Here is a 17,099-nt window from a genome sequence, read left to right on the forward strand (position 1 = left end):
CTTAGAATCGTAGAATCATGTAGCTTGGAAAAGACCTTTAAGATCATTCAGTCAAATTGTAAACCCATGTTTGTCTTGAAAGAAAAAGGACTGGGCCAGACATCTTATTAGTGGATAGAGGATTAAACAAAAGGAAAAAAAGCCAACCTTGTAATCCTGTGACCATCAGCTGAATTACTCTACATTAGGGATTTAATGAAGACCCCAAATGTGCTGTGAATATCTCTGTGGTTTTTAGAAAAGTCTGTTTTATTTAAGAGGTGTCAGATAAATAAATCAGTTCACTAGTTAGGGGACAAATGTCTTTCCCCCCACCCTGGGAGGGGGAACTCCATAATGCTGTCTTGTCCAGTTAAATATCTAGCATGTCAGCAAATTTGTAAAAGTTGGCTTGGCATATATAGAGTGCAAAACCAAAAGGTTTGGGGAGGTGAGGACAGGTTCCTTAAAAGCCAATTCAAGGATTTTGGGATGGCAAATTTAACTGATATTTGTTTCAAAATGGGTTTTACTCTCTGTGGCAAATCTCCACTGCAAAATCTCCCCTATCAGGAAAGCAAGTTTCACAAAAGCATAGCTCATGACATTTATTTTAGAAGTTGTAGAATATCTATTTGTTTGTAAATTAAATTTTATTTCAATATAAATTTTCTAATTTGTAAATTTTATTTCTAAACAAAATGTCATAGATATGAATTGACTGTGTATGTGTATTTATACTTCTGTTTTCAATCTGTGTAACTTTTTATGTTTAAGTAGGTGTTATCTGTCAAGTGTTGAAGCAAGACTCAGATATAAAAATATCCCTTCCTTCCTAAACATAATTTAAAATGTGACATATGCATTTGTGTGTGCATATGGATAGTTATAGAAAACACAATAAAGAAGCAGGTTTGATTACAGGGAAGTCTGGAAATCAGGTTTGATTAATTACCACTGTAAATTGTTCTGACATCGTGCCAACCTGTGAGTGCCTTGGTCTTGAGATGTGCAATGAAGGCATCTTCCTAGAAAGGATGATTCTTTGGGGTTTTTTGGATATCATTAATGTTTAGCAAAAGTTACAAGATTTTTCTCAAAAGAGCTGTGGATGTTTTATGTAGCTTGCATACTTAAGAATTGACTGATCTTTACATTAAACTGCAGTGGGGAAATTATTTTTCTTGAAGCACATACAGTTCTGAAGCTTACTCAGTCCAGTTCTGTTTTGCAGTTCAGCTGTGCAGTTCTGCTGAAACCAGTGCAATAGAAATCAATGTGGCTTTCTTGTATCACAATGGGTGCTTTTCCTTCTTTTCTGAGCATTGATAAAAGAAATGTTCTATGTGTGTCTGTATTTTCTTCAAGTACTTATATGATTTTCAGGTCACAGACATTTCTAAGTCAGGATCAGAAAGCTCTGTTTTCTTCTACTTGTCTTGTAGCTATGCAGCATGGATTAATGGCAGGTATTTACCTGGTTTCAGACATACTGGATAAAGACAAACTGGAATTTACATCTTCAACTATGTCTTAATAAATTGCAAATTGAGCTAATGTTTGTAATTGTAATCAACTGATAATTTCTGAACTAATTTTGTCTCTGGCTGGTGACATGTTTAATGTCGAAAATGGTTCTCACTCTGAGTTCTGATTGAAGAAAGATTTGAAATGTGTTGATAGATTTTTACATATTCATTTAAACATAATAAAATAAAATGGGCTTGTTAAAAGTGGCATCTGAGTAGGTGTAGTATCTAGGTAGTTTTTGACAGTAATCTGAATAAACTTTTTGGTCCACTAGAAAAAAGGGTGAGTGATGAACAATTTTTCAAGCATTGATTCCACCTAGTGGTGAAAAATATTGTTACTTTTTTATGTAATATGTATTCAAAATAATACGAAGTTTCTGTTATATATAAAGAAAAGTGAACTAAACAGTCCGTTTTGCAACATTATCTATACATACAGGACTGCAAAAGCTGTTTTGAGAGTGGGCAGCTAGAATATGAAAACTTGCACTTCACTGATTGATGCTGATAGGGATATTTAGGGATACGTTTAGATACAGTTTTAAACATATTTACTCTGCACCATTAAAAAAAATCATTAAATGCACAACTGAATGATGGTTATGGGGACTTTGTACAGGTGTAAAAAAAAAAAAAAGGTCCTCTTAACATAGGTGTTTGTTTGTTTGTTTAAATAAATCTGTCTTTGGAATAGAACTTTGAATTCAGGTAACATTGAGGGTGTGGATATGGGTTGGGAATTCCTGGCACAATCATCAAGGAGATTTTGCAACGAACCAGGGTGGAGAGTTGGACTTAGGAAGCCCTGTCCTGGCAAAATATTGACTAAGATAAGTTCCCAGAACTGGTTCAGAATGAATCTGCAGAGTTCATCCTGTGGGTACAAGGAGAGGGTGACGTGTGGAAGGGGACAGGCTGAAGGAAGGCAGGGCTCCTGCTTCTGTAGGTGGTACCAGTGTGTGCCAGGCAATATTGACTACAGCGATGGGTGCTTTGTATAATGCAATCTGTCAAAATCAGATTAGGGAAACTCCCTTTCTCAGTAAAATGCTCTCCAATTACTCTTCAAAAAAATGAAAAATTTTAGCCCTTTCAATTACAGTAGTATGTGAAACCATCTTATCCCCATCTGATGTAGGTCCAGTTATAAAGTTATGTTTGTCCTTGTGACACCTGTAATGTGAAGATTAACATGTAAAATAGTAACAAAGCTAATTCTGACTGATGTATGTAGGCTGTTTTATTTTTCCCCTTTCGTGTATAGGTACTTGTTTCACAGTGGCAATCCAGAGCATCCAGGAGACATACTTCTAAACACGACTGTAGAAGTTTTGCCTTTCCAGGTATGAATGTATTGATTTTTGTCTTCTTCATTACAGGATAAAAGCAAAATCTCTTAACTTCATTGACTTTTTTAAAAGAGTGAGGGAGACATAAATACTTGTTTTGGGTGTATGATATTTTTGCTCTGATGCTCTCACAATTTTTCTTCTTTTAATTGGATCTGTTCACAGAAGACTATGGTAACTATTCAGATGTTCATTCAGAGTGCAGTCTGCTACAAGTGCTGTTGATAATTTGGTGGTGAACAAAGTCATTTTTGTCCAGTTCACTGCTACTATGTAGAGCATAAAACCCCCCAGTCTTCCCTCTTCCATGTATTTTGGAAAATGGGAAACATAAGTCAATCCGCTTTTTGACATAGTAAAAAAGTCTTAACTCAGGAATTGACACACATCCAGACCTTACTATATACTGAAATATATAGGTTCTTAAACGGAACGTGTACCTTTCTCCTGATTATTTTTTTCCCCATAAATCAGTCAGAGTTTTGTCACAGGAGAGCGCTTCTTCATCTAAAGTATATTCTTGTTTGACACCAGATGGTATGGGTTCTTTTTCTTCAACCAGATATTACAGCTAACCACTTATATCACAGAAGTCTGTGAGAGGATTAAGATATTACTTTGGACAAGTTTATTTTATTTAGTACTAAAATGGCAAAGTTTTTCTATCTTCTCCCATTTACCTGGTGTAGGAATCTTGACATCTATGCCTAAATTGCCATATTCTGAATCTTTGTTTTTTAAATTACTTTTTATTTATTTTTTTAAATTAAATAATTATGGAGGAGTTCATGTATCCATTTTTGCAGTCTGTCTTCTTGGAGCGAGCAAAAATAGGAAATTATGACCACCCCCACCGCTAAAAAGAAATTTGTTAGTTTGATTCTAATTATACAACATGACATGTGGGATATTATATCATAAGATCTGTGGGTTTTGTTTCTCAAGACCTGGAAATACATTCAACTACAAAAACAGTAGCAGCCCTCACTTCATCTAAGCCCAAGATACAACACAAATATACAAGATAATGAGCAAAAATGTGCATCAAGCATCTCTTTTTTTGCTATACTTGGCTGTGAAATGTCCCTCAAACTGGAGCATCCCTTAAGGAAGTAATGCTACTGAGCTTCTGTTGCTATTGATGCAATATGTGGAAAAGGTAAACAGAAAATTCTCTATCTGGCCTGTTCCTAAGCCATTGGTGTCAACAAAAAATGTTGCCACTATGAGGACAGCAACTCCTGAGGGACCTGTTTCTCCACAATGGACTTCAGTAGAGCTAGAAGCCCGCTCAGGTATTTCAACCCTGGTTCTCCTTAAGCAGAATTCAGAAAAACAAAAAACCCTTAGAAACCGGAATGCCCCCAGACTGTATTTGTCTGGGACTCAAGCAACAAATTAAAAAAAAAAAGCCCCAAACCAATCCATAACAAAAAACTACCCAAAACTTCCAAACAATAACAGCAACAACAACAAAAGAAAACCAAAACACCTACTCCCCCAAATTAAAAAAAAAACAAAAACAGACCCACAAAAAAATCCCCACCACTTCTTCAGCATCTTCCCTTCAAAGTAGGAATTAAAAAAAAAAAGAAGCTGATGGATTTATTCTCCTGTTTTGTCAAGCATTTTTAATTCATTCCTTGGAAATTCTTATAGTGGGTCTTTCAGTATTGGATCATGTGATTATGGTTGTAATTTTCAAGCTGTTTTTCAAGCTCTACTTTACAACTTAATTTTTGGTGCTTATTAAGAAAAATTTACTGATCCCCATCCTTTTTCAGTGAGGCAGTGATAATTGCAATGCTTCCCTCACTGGTCTGATGGCTTTTCATCTCACCCAAAGTCTTAGATTAAAAAGTAAGCTGTAAGTTTCATTTGTCCTGAGAGAAATCTGCTCTTGTTCAACCATAGGAAAAGAAGGCAGGATCTTGTCTTTGCCTTTGTTCTACCACGTATGCCAGTATCTGCTAAGTATTGTGTTCGTGTGGCAGTTACCATGGGAGTTACATAGGGCACTTAAAGTACACACATTTGTCTTTCCCTGGTGAAGTCATATGTCAAATGATCTCTTTCATGCTTTGTTATTCTAGAATGAAGAACTGGTATTAAGCAAAGAAACCAAAGACAAACGCTTAGAGGATGGTTACTTCAGGATAGGTATGTCACAGTAGAAAGAAATCTGTATTGTTACTATTACAACGGTCAAGACATTTTCATTAAAACAAACCAAACCTAAACCTGATTCTTGATCACTCATTTTTGGGTACATGACCTTGTAGGCTTTACTTAATATTGTTTTCGCTATTTCTTTTCCGAGACTGATGTACTAAACAAAGATCTGTTGTGACTCTCTTAGTTGAAGTGCAGCTACATTCAACTTTTCTGCCAGGATTAATCACCTAGATTATAGTAGAGGCATTTCCAGGTTGTATAAGATCACCTCTTCTGCTCTGTGACTGCACAAGTGCCTTGGTGTGAGCTGTGTTCTTGGCCTGGATATGAACTCACTCTATAGAAAATCAGCTGTATCATCATGGGATGAGATTGGCATTTCCACAGCCAAGTGGCTTCTGGGGAAGGTGCCTGGATACATGTCAAGAAAGAGAAATTTTACTCATGGATTGTATTAGTTGCTGGACATAGGTTGGGCAGCCCTGTTATAATGAAAGCATGTTTTTTGTCTCAATAAATTACTGTAAGATGCACTGCCAGTATATTTGGTATTTTAAGATAAAATACAGTTTTTCCTTAGAGATCAAATTGTTGTGTATATGAGTGTAAAGTCTAACTTGGCTTTTAAACTGGATTCTTACTCATCCTAATATAATTGAAGATGCTTGTCTTTACTCCTTGATATACCTTGTCTTTACTCCTCCTTGAAAACACATAAGACAAAGGCTTTATGTTTCGTTCCATGATATTAAATGAATACCTGTGCCAAAATCTTCTCAGCATTTGAGGTGCTAATGCCTTTAGACAGTTTTAAAGCTTTTATTCTTAGATGTAATCCTGTTCAGATCAGTGTGCTCTGATGATACACTCCATATTGTTTGCTGCTGCAAAGCTTAATCTGATGTCAAAATTGCTCGCTGTCTTTTTTGTTTCAGGAATGATACCAGTCAGTAGGTTTCACCTGTGAAGTGTGATGCTACATAAACACTTTTCTGGACACAAATTTTTTACTTCATTTTGTTGAACAGGACTTAATCGAGGATATACTTTTGCTTCTTTTGCAGGGAAGTTTGAAAACGGTGTAGCTGAAGGAACAGTTGACCCCAGCCTAAACCCTATTTCATCATTCCGGCTTTCAGTAATACAAAATTCAGCCGTTTGGGCAATTCTGAATGAGGTAAGAGGTGGTATAACATTTAAAAATATAACCAGCAAATGTGAGATTTCTTTATTCTGTCAGTGTTTTGAAGCTCAAACTTTTGGCTAACACTGAAAATAGCTACCTCTTGGAAATGTAATACACTAAATGGTGACTTATTTTTTCCAATTCTCCATTTCAGATTCATATTAAAAAGATTACAAACTGATCGTGGAATTCTGCTTTAGAGGAAAAAGGATCCTTGAAAACTTTTCCTATAAAATCTGACATCCTTAGCAAATCACAAATTGAAAATACTGAGCATGCACCTTAATTCCAAATTTCATTCTTTTCCACTTGAACTCTACCTCTTGTGAAACCTACTGTAGATGAGAAGATTGTATTTACCCCTTCTTATCTGATCCATCCAGAAACTGATGCTCCACACTGATAACGTTCGTCTGAGGCCCGAGTTGTCCTCCACTTTAATGTGACTTTACCATCTTATGGTTACAAAACCCTGCTATGCTTAAACTGTACTATTTTGATAGTATAGTAATATAGAGAAGTTGTACATATTGTTACATTCCTTGAAGAAGAAGAAAAAAATATAATTATTGTTAAATATGTTTTATGAAGGGGGTACTTTCGGAGTTCCATTTATTTTCTATAACAAGAACCCTCTTTTATAGACTGTCAGGGATATATATTAAAAATGTTAGGGATATTTAATTTATTAAAATAATTTGAAAAGTACATATTTTTATGCAGTAAAATTTTAAATTGATATAGTTTTTTTATGAATTCTCTAGTTTAAGTTATCTTTCTACATTTTTCTTTGGAGATGCAAACATAAATTAATACCATATTTCAAATTTACTGCCATGTTTAAAAAAAACTAGATTAAGTTTCTAAATTACATAGTTTTGTACACAGAATCTGAATGATGTTCAGAGGCATAAACAGAGCCCCTGAAGAGCATTATTCTTTGGGGCTATGAAATTCCACTATGTACAGTTTGTAGCCACATAAAAAGCATGTTAAAATGTCTTGTTTCATATTATGTACTAAATCGGCAGTGATTTTAGATCAAATCCATTGCATTTTAGAAGAATTTTTTTTTTTCCAAACAGTTATTTCTAAAAATCTTTGTAAACATTTCCTAGCCTGAACAAATTCATTTTCTGTCTTGAAAAAAAATCATTCTCCAGCTTTGTTTTGGAATGATAGAGGTTACCTTACATCAAAAGAACGAATAATACATAGATACATTTGATCTATGGAGGCCTCCTTTTAAAAAGTTCTGTTAATGTAGTGTTCATTTTGGATACATTACAGTTTACTTTTATTTTCTTCCGTTGTTCAAAAACAGTGTTTTAGTTTTGACTTCTTTATTGATGAGTGTAGTAACTCACACGAACTTTTTTACTAGGAACTAAATTTGGCCTCAAGTTAGTACCCTGCCTTTTTGTTTCAAGGGAAACAACAGTGATCTTAAATGAATCATAAACTCAGTCAGGAACAAAGCATGGTTTGGATTACATCCAGAGGGGAATTGTTGCAGTACTAATGCTGCTGGTGCTGCTCTTAATAGTCTTTCTGCTTAGGTGCTTATATGTAAGACACAGGCAGGGGAAGATTTCAGGTAGTCAGAAATGATCAGGAAAAAGAGAGGCAAGAATTCCTCCCTTTAATAGGAAAGAAGTGCCTGACTGACACTGGAGGGAGGCATCTACCTTGGCCTGGGGATTCTCAGCTGGGCTGTGAACAAGCCTCCTGGAACTGACATCTCGGAAGCTGGAGAGTTTTCCCTGTGGGGGAAAAACCCCACTCTGCTATTCCCAACATAGAATCATAGAATCGTTTAAGTTGAAAAAGACCTTTGAGATCTTTGTGGTCAGGGTACAGATGCACAAAACCTGTTGCAGGGTCCCTCATCTAGAGCGGGGATCTTGAATTTGTACCTCCAGCATTATTTGGCTAATAGATTTGGCCTCTCTTTTATGACACGTTTATAAGGAGCAGGAGCCTAAACCTGACTCTTCAGCACTGCAAACCATCACCACTGGCGTATAGAGTCAATCTGTCTTTTCTTCTGCCTTGTTGGAAAGTGGTGTTGTAGCTTTGACAGTTTAGCAACATTCAAGTTGAAGAGCTTAACTGTTTCTACAGACTGTTGTCATTTTGGTTTAACTATGTTGTCTGGGGACACAGGGAAGACAAGATTTGTACACAGAGGCAAGACCATCTGTTTAGACTGACTGTGTAAGTTCAAGTTAGAAAGCTACCAGGCAGGCCTTGTTTACTTTCTCTGATCACATCAGGTGGTCTAAATAAAATGTTACTTGGAAAGCTCGCGTTGCCCATAGAGACTGTGGGCATAAGCTAAGTACTGGCCACATAAATGGAGTTTATTCTTGGATTTTGGAACCTGGGTGACTAGGCTCTGAATCTCGTGTGACGCTAGCCTGTTGTGGTGCTACAGCCCCGTTTGTCACCTGTATAATGCCGTGCCATCAAATTATTGACATGCAATGGCTTTTTATCACACATTACCTAGCAAAGGTCTGAGAAATATTGAGGCGTTCTTCTCATCTATGTCGGTGGATGAATGATGCAAGTTATTTACACTAGAGTTATTTATTACAATTCAGACTGCAGAAATATGTTAGATATTGAAGTTTCTTAATATAATTAGTTTTGCTGACAGTGACCTTTTCCATTTTTTCATGATTTCAGAAGTTTACTGGTACCACTTGTTGGAGAAAGCTGTGTGCTTATTCTAAAAGCATTACTATTCCTGAGGTTTCACAGTAGTTAAGATGATTCATTGCTAATATACTTAAATACATAGATCCCTACCACACTGATTGCAGAATTCTGGTTAACAGTATATTTAGTTTTCAAAAATGTTGAGAAGAGATTTATCCAAGACAACAAATTACTGCTTGGTAAAATGGGGATGGTTTCCTAAAGACTAGTGTATCTTTATTCTCTCATACTTGGGCTGCTTTAATAGTTTCAATGTTCCTGAGTTTATATGCTCTCTAAATAAAAGTGCCACATTAATACAAATTACATTTCATGGATTCAGGTAAATTCAGAGATGGTGTAATCAGGTAGTTGTGCAAATTTGTTTGGAAATGTTGCTGAAAAATAGAAAAAGCAAGGAGGATATTTTCTATCTAATTATTTCCGCAGACAGCTATTTTGGGCTTTCTACCTTTCAAATTCCAATCCCCAAGTCAGGCTAAAGTGGCGAAGTAAGTGCTTAGGCAGTTTGGCTCACCAGCCTTTAGCTCAGGCACTATTTGTGATGGATACACTCCAGAGGGGCCAGTGTCTCTTGCATTTGTCCATTTTAAGTGACAGCATTGTCATAAGAGATCTTAAGCAGTATCTTAAACCTGTTAAATTATTTGGGAGAGTTTTTCCCTATGTGTATTTAATTTCAGGTTATTTTTGTTGTTGCCTTAAAAATCCCCTCTAGGCCTCTGAATCTTAGCTATACAGTAATAGAAAGTGTTTCAAAATAAATTGCATTATCCTATGATCCTGCTAGCTCCTTCTGATGCTGTTAAAGCTTCAGAAAAGTGAACTTTTGTGAAACCAAAGGCATTGCCAGAAACCTTCATTATCCGGGCAAATTATTCTTAACTTCTTGTACTGGATGCCAGACAGACTCGCCAATACGAGCACTGGCTTTTGTGAGCTGATTAGGATTGCTTGGGACCAAGGCAATACAAGGCTTGCAGTATAATGTTGCTTTGCTCGTTCAGCGGGTAGTCCTAAGGAAAACTTTGTAAATAATGTGAACAGGATGTGATCCCAAAGTAGCACTTTTTATTTTCTTAATGAGTGTTTCTAAAGCACTGTAGAAGGCTTTGAGCTTTTGCAGGCATCTCAAACAGGTATTTGCATTGATGGAAAAAATTTCTGTAGATATATTTGTTTTTTCTCTACTTAAAGATGGCTTAGAAAAATTCAAAGATAAACATGATTCATGGACCAAGAAAAGACTGGACCCTTCTGTCTTGCTGCTACTACAGCTAGACGCTGTTTCAAAAGCAGTTTTTAAATACCTTGAGTCAGTTTAGGCAAAGCAATTTGTACTTTGCCCCTGTGATACGCAATTCCTTGAATGGGCTGGAGTGTGATTAGTCTTTGGAAAAATTGAACAACTGTGTAACAGTTTCCTTCTTTTTTTTTCAAATATATCTTAATTTCACTAATCTCTGTATTTTGTTGGAAATACTTGCTCCAGATGAAGTAATTTGTAGTTTGCCTCCAACTTTGAAAGTACTGTTTTAAGTCTTGTGGGGAAAAAGAAGAATGAAATCTTTTCAAACCTTGCTCTCCTGAAATACATTAACCCAAGGTTCTATATTTGTTCTTACTAGAAAGGATGTATTCTGAAAAGTAACTGTAGTTAGAAAGGGTTAAAAAAAAAATCCTCGTATTTTTAAATCATCTTTACAATCACCAGCATAATGCTGAAACATTAAACAACTGGTGTTTTCAGGCTAACATTGATTGCTGACTTAAAACACACACCCAATGGAGACCTGGTGAATTGGTCCTTGAGAGTGTCACTTTTCTGACCCGAGGGGTCTCTGAAGGGTTTTGCTAATTTCTGCTGTAAACAATGAGCTGCCAGAAGTTAAAGCAGCTTAATTTTGAGAATGATGAAGCCTTCTTTCAAGAGGGCGAACTTTGATATCTCTAAAGGGAAGGTACACAGGCCCCAAGTCCTTCAATGGTATCTAAAGGGCACAAATATGAATTTTTACTCTTGAACTGAAGTGGGTGATCACTGGTGCTAGGATTCCTGTTAGGAAAAAGGTGTACAGTTAGGCTGCAGCTGCCTGCAGGACGGGAGTTTGTGCTGTTTGCCAGGGAGGGAGCAGGTCCTGACTGGAATCCTTCGCCTTCCATGGATCAGCAGTTCAGTGCTTTCCTTGTTTAAAGGAGAACGTTGCTCAGCATTGCTGAGAGGGAAACACACTTCTCTTCAAGCCTTAACAGTGGCTGAGACACACAGTACTGTAAGATGCACTGCCAGCATATTTGGTATTTTAAGATAAAATATAGTTTTTCCTTAGAGATCAAATTCTAGTATTGAAATATTAAGTCTTACTGTAACCAGTTTACTCTTGTGTTGTTTTGGAAACTGAATCCTAGTGAACACCATGTTGGAAAGCTGTCATCTTCACTCTCCATAAGGTATTGTTTGTGATGGTCAGTTTATACTCCTGCCTTGTGGACTTTACAGCTGCAGGCATTGCCACGAACCCACCCTTGTAGCCAAACTAATTTGTACTTTTCTTCCATGTTCATTGACCTGCCACTCAGCATGGTGGATGTAATAATACCCACTGGACTGCTAGAGATTGGGTTTAAAAACTTGCTGCTATTTTTGGAAACCTGATATGGGTCATGTTAATTGTGCCTTTCATCACTGTTTCTTCTGTGTGCCAGAGCTGTCCATGTGTATTTGAAGTAGTCACTAAAATAAATCTGTTCTCAAGGAGAGGACAGATCTCTATCTAGAAACAGTTGTTGCTTTACCATCGCAACACTCTTAAGATCCATACTTTCACACAGTCCCAAGGCAAGGTATTCCAATCCTGTTCTTCAATAAAACTGCTTTTTGGTGTCACTTAAACCCCTCATAATGTAGAGCTTATACCAGTATGTGCAAAATACCTGCAGTAAGAGTTATGCTACATAGACTTGTTGCAGTTAAATTTAAGCTACAGAGATGTACAAGTAACTTGTTTTTAGGAATGTACTGAGAAAGTATTTGAACAAAATTGCTAACATGTTTACTGTTGTAAATATTTTAATAAAAAAGGACACTTCAAACTTTTTTACACAATTATCTACAATAAAGAGAAATTTACAACCATTTACAAAATGTTCTAAATTTTTTTTTTACTGTCAAAACCAGCTAACGTAAAAAGAAAATAAACATTAGATACATAAAGTCCTGGGTTTATTTCACTCTGTATTTATAGAAGGAGCAAAGCATCTTGGTGAAGTTCCATCCACATGCTAGTGAGATCAAATAGAGCATGATGAGAAGTGCAAAGGGATACAAAAGAATAGCTGTGTTCTTCAAAAAGGGCAATGCTGAAACAGAAGCAACAATGAAGCAAGTATAAAGTAGTGCTCTTTAAAAAAGGTGCTTCTTGTGGAGTGGCCTTGGGGCAAGACAGCAAGAAAAAATAGTTCTGCTCTATTGTCATCCTCGGGCATCTCTGCCCTACTAGTCTTACTGTTACCACATAATGCTTTTTGAAACTGCTTTACCAAAAAATGTGGCCTTAGACTCATTAAAGAATTTTTATCTAATGCAAACATCCTGAAGTGGATTTACAGAGGAACAAGGAAACAAAGTTGTGGTTCTACAGGTCTAATACAAGAAGGGAAGTTGGTAAAGCAGAGAATACAAATTCTCTGGTTAAGATGTAGACTCAGCTGAAAATCTGGATTGGAAAATTTCTATCAAACTTCTTTTACCACAAAGAAAGAATTACTTCAACACCCAGCTGAGCCTCTGCTTTACAAATTAATAGACTAAGATCAAATTAATAGACTGAAAACATGCTCTTGTTTTTAGTCAAATGAGTACAAAAGAAATTGATGTCACTCACCACTGTATCCTAGGAATGTCACATAGATATAATAGCCGATGGCAATCAACCATAATGTATTCCCAACAAAATAACCAATGACAGAGTCAGATATGATGACATCTGCAAGAGATAACTGCTCTCAGCTGTTTTGATAGTGCACCATTTTGAAGCAGAGAGCTCAAAGTATTCTACTTACAGTTGATGAAGAACAGCTGGATAAAATGCAAAATTACTAGAAGTGGGTAGAAAGCATTCAGATGCACATCAAAAGCATATCCCCACTCCACATCATAGTCTCTGTTCTGCTGCTTCACCAAATACTTATTAGAAATGAACCTACATAAAAAGATATTTGAGACTATTGTTAATGTGAATCTATAAAGCTGACAATCAAAACATAGGTTTGACATAGTAAGTCATATGCAATTCCAATTCTCCACCCAAAAGTGTCTGCTCTCTGGGAGAAAAAACATGCAAGAATCATGCAGACCAGACCATTGTTAAAATGTTTTTGTTAAAACTATGATTACATCCCCCTGCATGCACAGACAGCTGGAACACTGTATTACACTGCTGGTAATACAGAAACAAAATGCTTCTTTAAAGAAACCAGTGCTACAATCTTATCAATGCAGCCACAAGCTGCGACTTCTCTCTGTACACACAGGGAGGAAACTTTAGTAAAGTTTTAGTAAAGGATCAGCACACATCACACGAGATGGCGTATTTCATCTCTACAGAACTGGTGCACAACAAAGACAGGAGGAGAGCTGGATAGTGCTCATAACATGAGCCCATTCTTACTGAAAAGAAATGCAAATGGAGTGTGCACTGCCTGGTGTTAGAGGCTACGGAATAAGCCTCAGGACCGTGCTTCAGCTTAAGTTCTGCTGACATAACAAAATTTATCACATTTAGAAGAGGAACAAGAAGTCAATACATGCTCAGAAATGAGTTAAGGGACCAGAGTTTTCATGAAAGCTTCCTCTGACATACTCTTTGTGCCAAGGGCGGGGTCAGAAGGAGGCAGAGCCTGGGGGTGAGGTGAGGCGAGGTGAGGCAAGAAGGGGTTTAGACTCTTTAAGAATGGGGGGAGTTTTTGGAAAAAAAGGTGAGTCTGCACTGGAAGAAGGAACTTGAACTGAACTGGATGACTAGTACTGAGGCCTGCAGGAAGCCAATTAAAAGATAAAGGAAAATCAGCAGATGCTGAAGCCTTCCTGGTTCAGGAGACTGCACCCTGAGGCACAAATTACTAGAGAATGGCAGGCCAGGAGCAGAGAGCTTTACTATAAGCTCTTCCCCAAGCAATTTATGGGTTGCTGTCCCAGACATGAGCATAGGTCAGATGGACTTTTCATCTATCAGCTACAGTTCTTTACGTGCCTCATCCTGAAGTTTGCAGGAGTTCCTGAGGCCACTGTTTGAAAGGAATTTATCCCTTTTCCAATCAGCATCAGTTTAAGATGTCAGCTCCATCACTAAGAACTCTTCTAAATGCTTTTACTTTCTTAAGTTCTTGGTAAAATAAAAATACTTTCTTTGGTGCCCTCCCTTTGCTGCAGCACAGAAACAGCAGCTTCCCATTGTTTCATGGCTCCCTCATTGCTGCAGGACACATCCACGGTGCTGAGGCCTGGATTGTAAGCTGACCTGCTCCTGCCTCTCCACTTCTGCAAGTCCCTGGACACTAGAGGATAAAACCAGCAGTGAATAGCACCAAAGCAGTGAAGCTGCCACATGTGAGACAGAACAGATGTGGCTTGTCGTGGCACTTGCTAAAATCTTCAGCAAGGAGCGTGGGCTTAAAGACAATCATCCTCAGTCTTACATTGCTTAATTTTTTCATCCATTATTCTGATTGAACAGTTTGGGTTTTTTTGAACACATTTTTGATTTGGCATTACTGCTGACTATTAACCAGCTCAAAAAGAAAGAAAAGAAGCTGGAATGTTTACCATAATACACACTTCCTGATGATTTTTTTATCTTTTGCAAGAAATAGTGAAGAAAAAGATGTGTTCTTTTTTATTGCAACATTTTGAAACAATTACTACAACAGCACAAAACTTACAGGCAATACTTGCTTAATAAGTTTACCCTAAACAAAGAACCAAGTGTCTTGCAAACAGCAGAGGACTCTCCACGTCTGAATAGCAATACTGAACTCAGTTTCAGAAATCACTACTTACCACATCAGAGTTGCAATCAGGAGGCCAACGCCAACGCAGTCTATGAATACAACCCAAAGTAGCAGCTTTATTGTTTCAAAAAACCCCATGTCCAGCACAAATCCAAATCCTACAGTAGACACTGAAAGCAGAAAAAGATTATTAAAGTCAGCTGTAGAAAAAAAAGCATGAGATCTTAAACTGATGGGGTTTCTTTGAATATACTGTTATGAAATCTCCACTTTCCTTTTTATTTTTTCTCCCCAAGATTTTTAGTCCAACAGCTCATTTTTTTCCACCAAAACCTAGATATAATGTAATTTACTCACAATATAATTGTATTACTCCACTCAAAACTATTTTTAAAAGAATTCACACAATGCTAAAATAAAACATTGTTTTAGAAAAGCTCCTTGTGAACCCAAACCATGTGCGTGGTGATATATAGTTTTATTTCAAAGTTATATGAAATATTTTTGCTATTACAAATATTTAACAGAAGACAACTGGGATAATACTTACTGAATTTGCAGTTCAGTCACTTAGATGAGCCGCTTTGTTTATAGCTTAATTCTGCAATATACAGAATCTCACTTGGGCCTTTATGGTAAAAACAGTACTTTATCCATAATGTTCAGGTAAACCAAATATTCAGTATTTTTTAAGTAAAGCACTACTGTGTGGTATGGGGTTTTATTACTGTCTGTAAAGTTACAGGGAACTGCATAGCTTGAAATGCAACAGAAAATGAGTTGCAATAGAGATCAATTCAAGACTAAACAGTTTTAGTTATGCCTATTCCATTTTCTAATTCCTGTCTTAACTTCCAAAAGGTTAGGCCCTTTTCCTCTCTTCTACTTTGACTAAAAGATGATACATATGGACTGGTCTCTTTTTTGCATGTTATTGGAAGGAAAATGAATATTTATCCCTAAACTTTCCCTCCCTCTCCCTTACGCTGTCTGTTGTCCTGCACTCACCACAGAGCCAGATACTAAGCAGTACTAGGAAAGCAGGATCATCTCTCGCCCATTGGTCCTTTGTCTGTTTTCTGTAGTGAAAGTTCCTGTAAACCCTCTGTGGTGAAGTGAACAAATAAAGCATCTGCCAAAGCGCAAACTCAAAGTCCATCTGTCGGAAGTGGAAGAGCCTCCTCAGGTACTTGTAGCGTTTCGCTCCGGCCGTGTGCCTTGCAGCATCCCTGGGGCTCAGCGCACCATTGCCCTGGCTCCGAGAACTAACCAAGGTGGTTGGCAGCATCTTGCTAAAGAAAGAATTTCAAAAGATGTGTTTGGTTTTGCATATAGTGAGGGCTACAAATAAAATCACGTGATGCAGGCCGTGCCTGCAATGCTGAAGTGACAGAAACTGAGCACAAGTATAAACAATGACAATTGTTGGAGCAAGTCCAGAGGAGGCCACGAAGTGACAGAGGGCTGGAGCATCTCCCCTGTGAAGACAGGCTGAGAAAGCTGGGGCTCTTCAGCCTAGAGAAGAGGTTGTGTGGAGACCTCATAGCAACCTTCCAGTATCTGAAGGGGAGAAAACAGAGAAGCTAGAGAGGGACTCTTCAACAGGAACTGTAGCGATAGGACAAGGAGTAATGGGTACAAACTGAAAGAGAGGGAATTTAGGTTATATATTAAGAAGAAATTCTTTGCTCTGAGGGTGGTGAGGCACTGGAACAGGCTGCCAAGGGAGGTTGTGGATGCCCCAACTCTGGCGGCGTTCAAGGCCAGGATGGATGGATGGAGCTCTGAGCAACCCGGTCTAGTGGAAGGTGTCCCTGCCCATGGCGGGGGGGTTGGCACTAGATGATCTTTAAGGTCTCTTCCAACCCTTAACACCGTACGTTTCCAAGATTTAGGGGCGGCCCGGCCGGCGCTGCTGACGAACACCCGCCCCCTCAGCGGGACCCGCGCTCCGCTCCGGGCAGGGAGGCGCCGAACGTCCCTGAGCTCCGCTGCGCGCTGGAGGGGAGTGGGGAGGGGGGAGCTCACCTGCTGCCCCGGCCCGTGCCGCGACCCCGCCCGGCACCGGCACCGGCACCGCAGCCGCCGCCGCCGCCGCCTCCCGCAGCCTTCCGGCACCGTCCACGGCGCACGCGCCCGGGATCC

General features: G+C 38.1%; 2 protein-coding genes across 2 annotated transcripts in view; one reads left to right on the top strand and one right to left on the bottom strand.

The window, feature by feature from the left end:
• The window catches only part of MGAT4A (alpha-1,3-mannosyl-glycoprotein 4-beta-N-acetylglucosaminyltransferase A), a 78,659-nt gene extending 66,574 nt beyond the window's left edge, over positions 1 to 12,085 (top strand). The window contains exons 13-16 of the mRNA XM_032679567.1: positions 2,776 to 2,854; positions 4,954 to 5,020; positions 6,100 to 6,212; positions 6,376 to 12,085. Of these exons, the coding sequence (XP_032535458.1) occupies positions 2,776 to 2,854; positions 4,954 to 5,020; positions 6,100 to 6,212; positions 6,376 to 6,402 (286 nt within the window). The 3' untranslated portion in view covers positions 6,403 to 12,085. The remainder of the gene's footprint in view (positions 1 to 2,775; positions 2,855 to 4,953; positions 5,021 to 6,099; positions 6,213 to 6,375) is intronic.
• UNC50 (unc-50 inner nuclear membrane RNA binding protein) lies at positions 11,998 to 17,097 on the bottom strand. Its single transcript, XM_032679569.1, has 6 exons — positions 16,983 to 17,097; positions 15,963 to 16,246; positions 15,004 to 15,124; positions 13,008 to 13,147; positions 12,830 to 12,931; positions 11,998 to 12,305 (listed from the first exon to the last, which is right to left on the bottom strand). The coding sequence occupies exons 2-6, from the start codon at positions 16,240 to 16,242 to the stop codon at positions 12,169 to 12,171; spliced, it is 780 nt and encodes a 259-aa protein (XP_032535460.1). The 5' UTR covers positions 16,243 to 16,246; positions 16,983 to 17,097; the 3' UTR covers positions 11,998 to 12,168.
• Between the last annotated feature and the right edge of the window lie 2 nt (positions 17,098 to 17,099).

The sequence above is a fragment of the Chiroxiphia lanceolata genome, chromosome 2 (genome assembly GCF_009829145.1).
Source record: "Chiroxiphia lanceolata isolate bChiLan1 chromosome 2, bChiLan1.pri, whole genome shotgun sequence".
Taxonomy (NCBI): Eukaryota; Metazoa; Chordata; class Aves; order Passeriformes; family Pipridae; genus Chiroxiphia; species Chiroxiphia lanceolata.

Bases quoted from the DNA above. Each gene is read 5' to 3' on its own strand.
- UNC50 (XM_032679569.1), bottom strand. From the start codon at position 16,242: ATGCTGCCAACCACCTTGGTTAGTTCTCGGAGCCAGGGCAATGGTGCG. The intron at 15,125-15,962 runs GTGAGTGCAGGA...TTCTGCTTTCAG, and splicing joins GCTTAGTATCTGGCTCTGTG to TGTCTACTGTAGGATTTGGA. The intron at 12,932-13,007 runs GTAAGTAGAATA...TATCTCTTGCAG, and splicing joins CCAGCTGTTCTTCATCAACT to ATGTCATCATATCTGACTCT.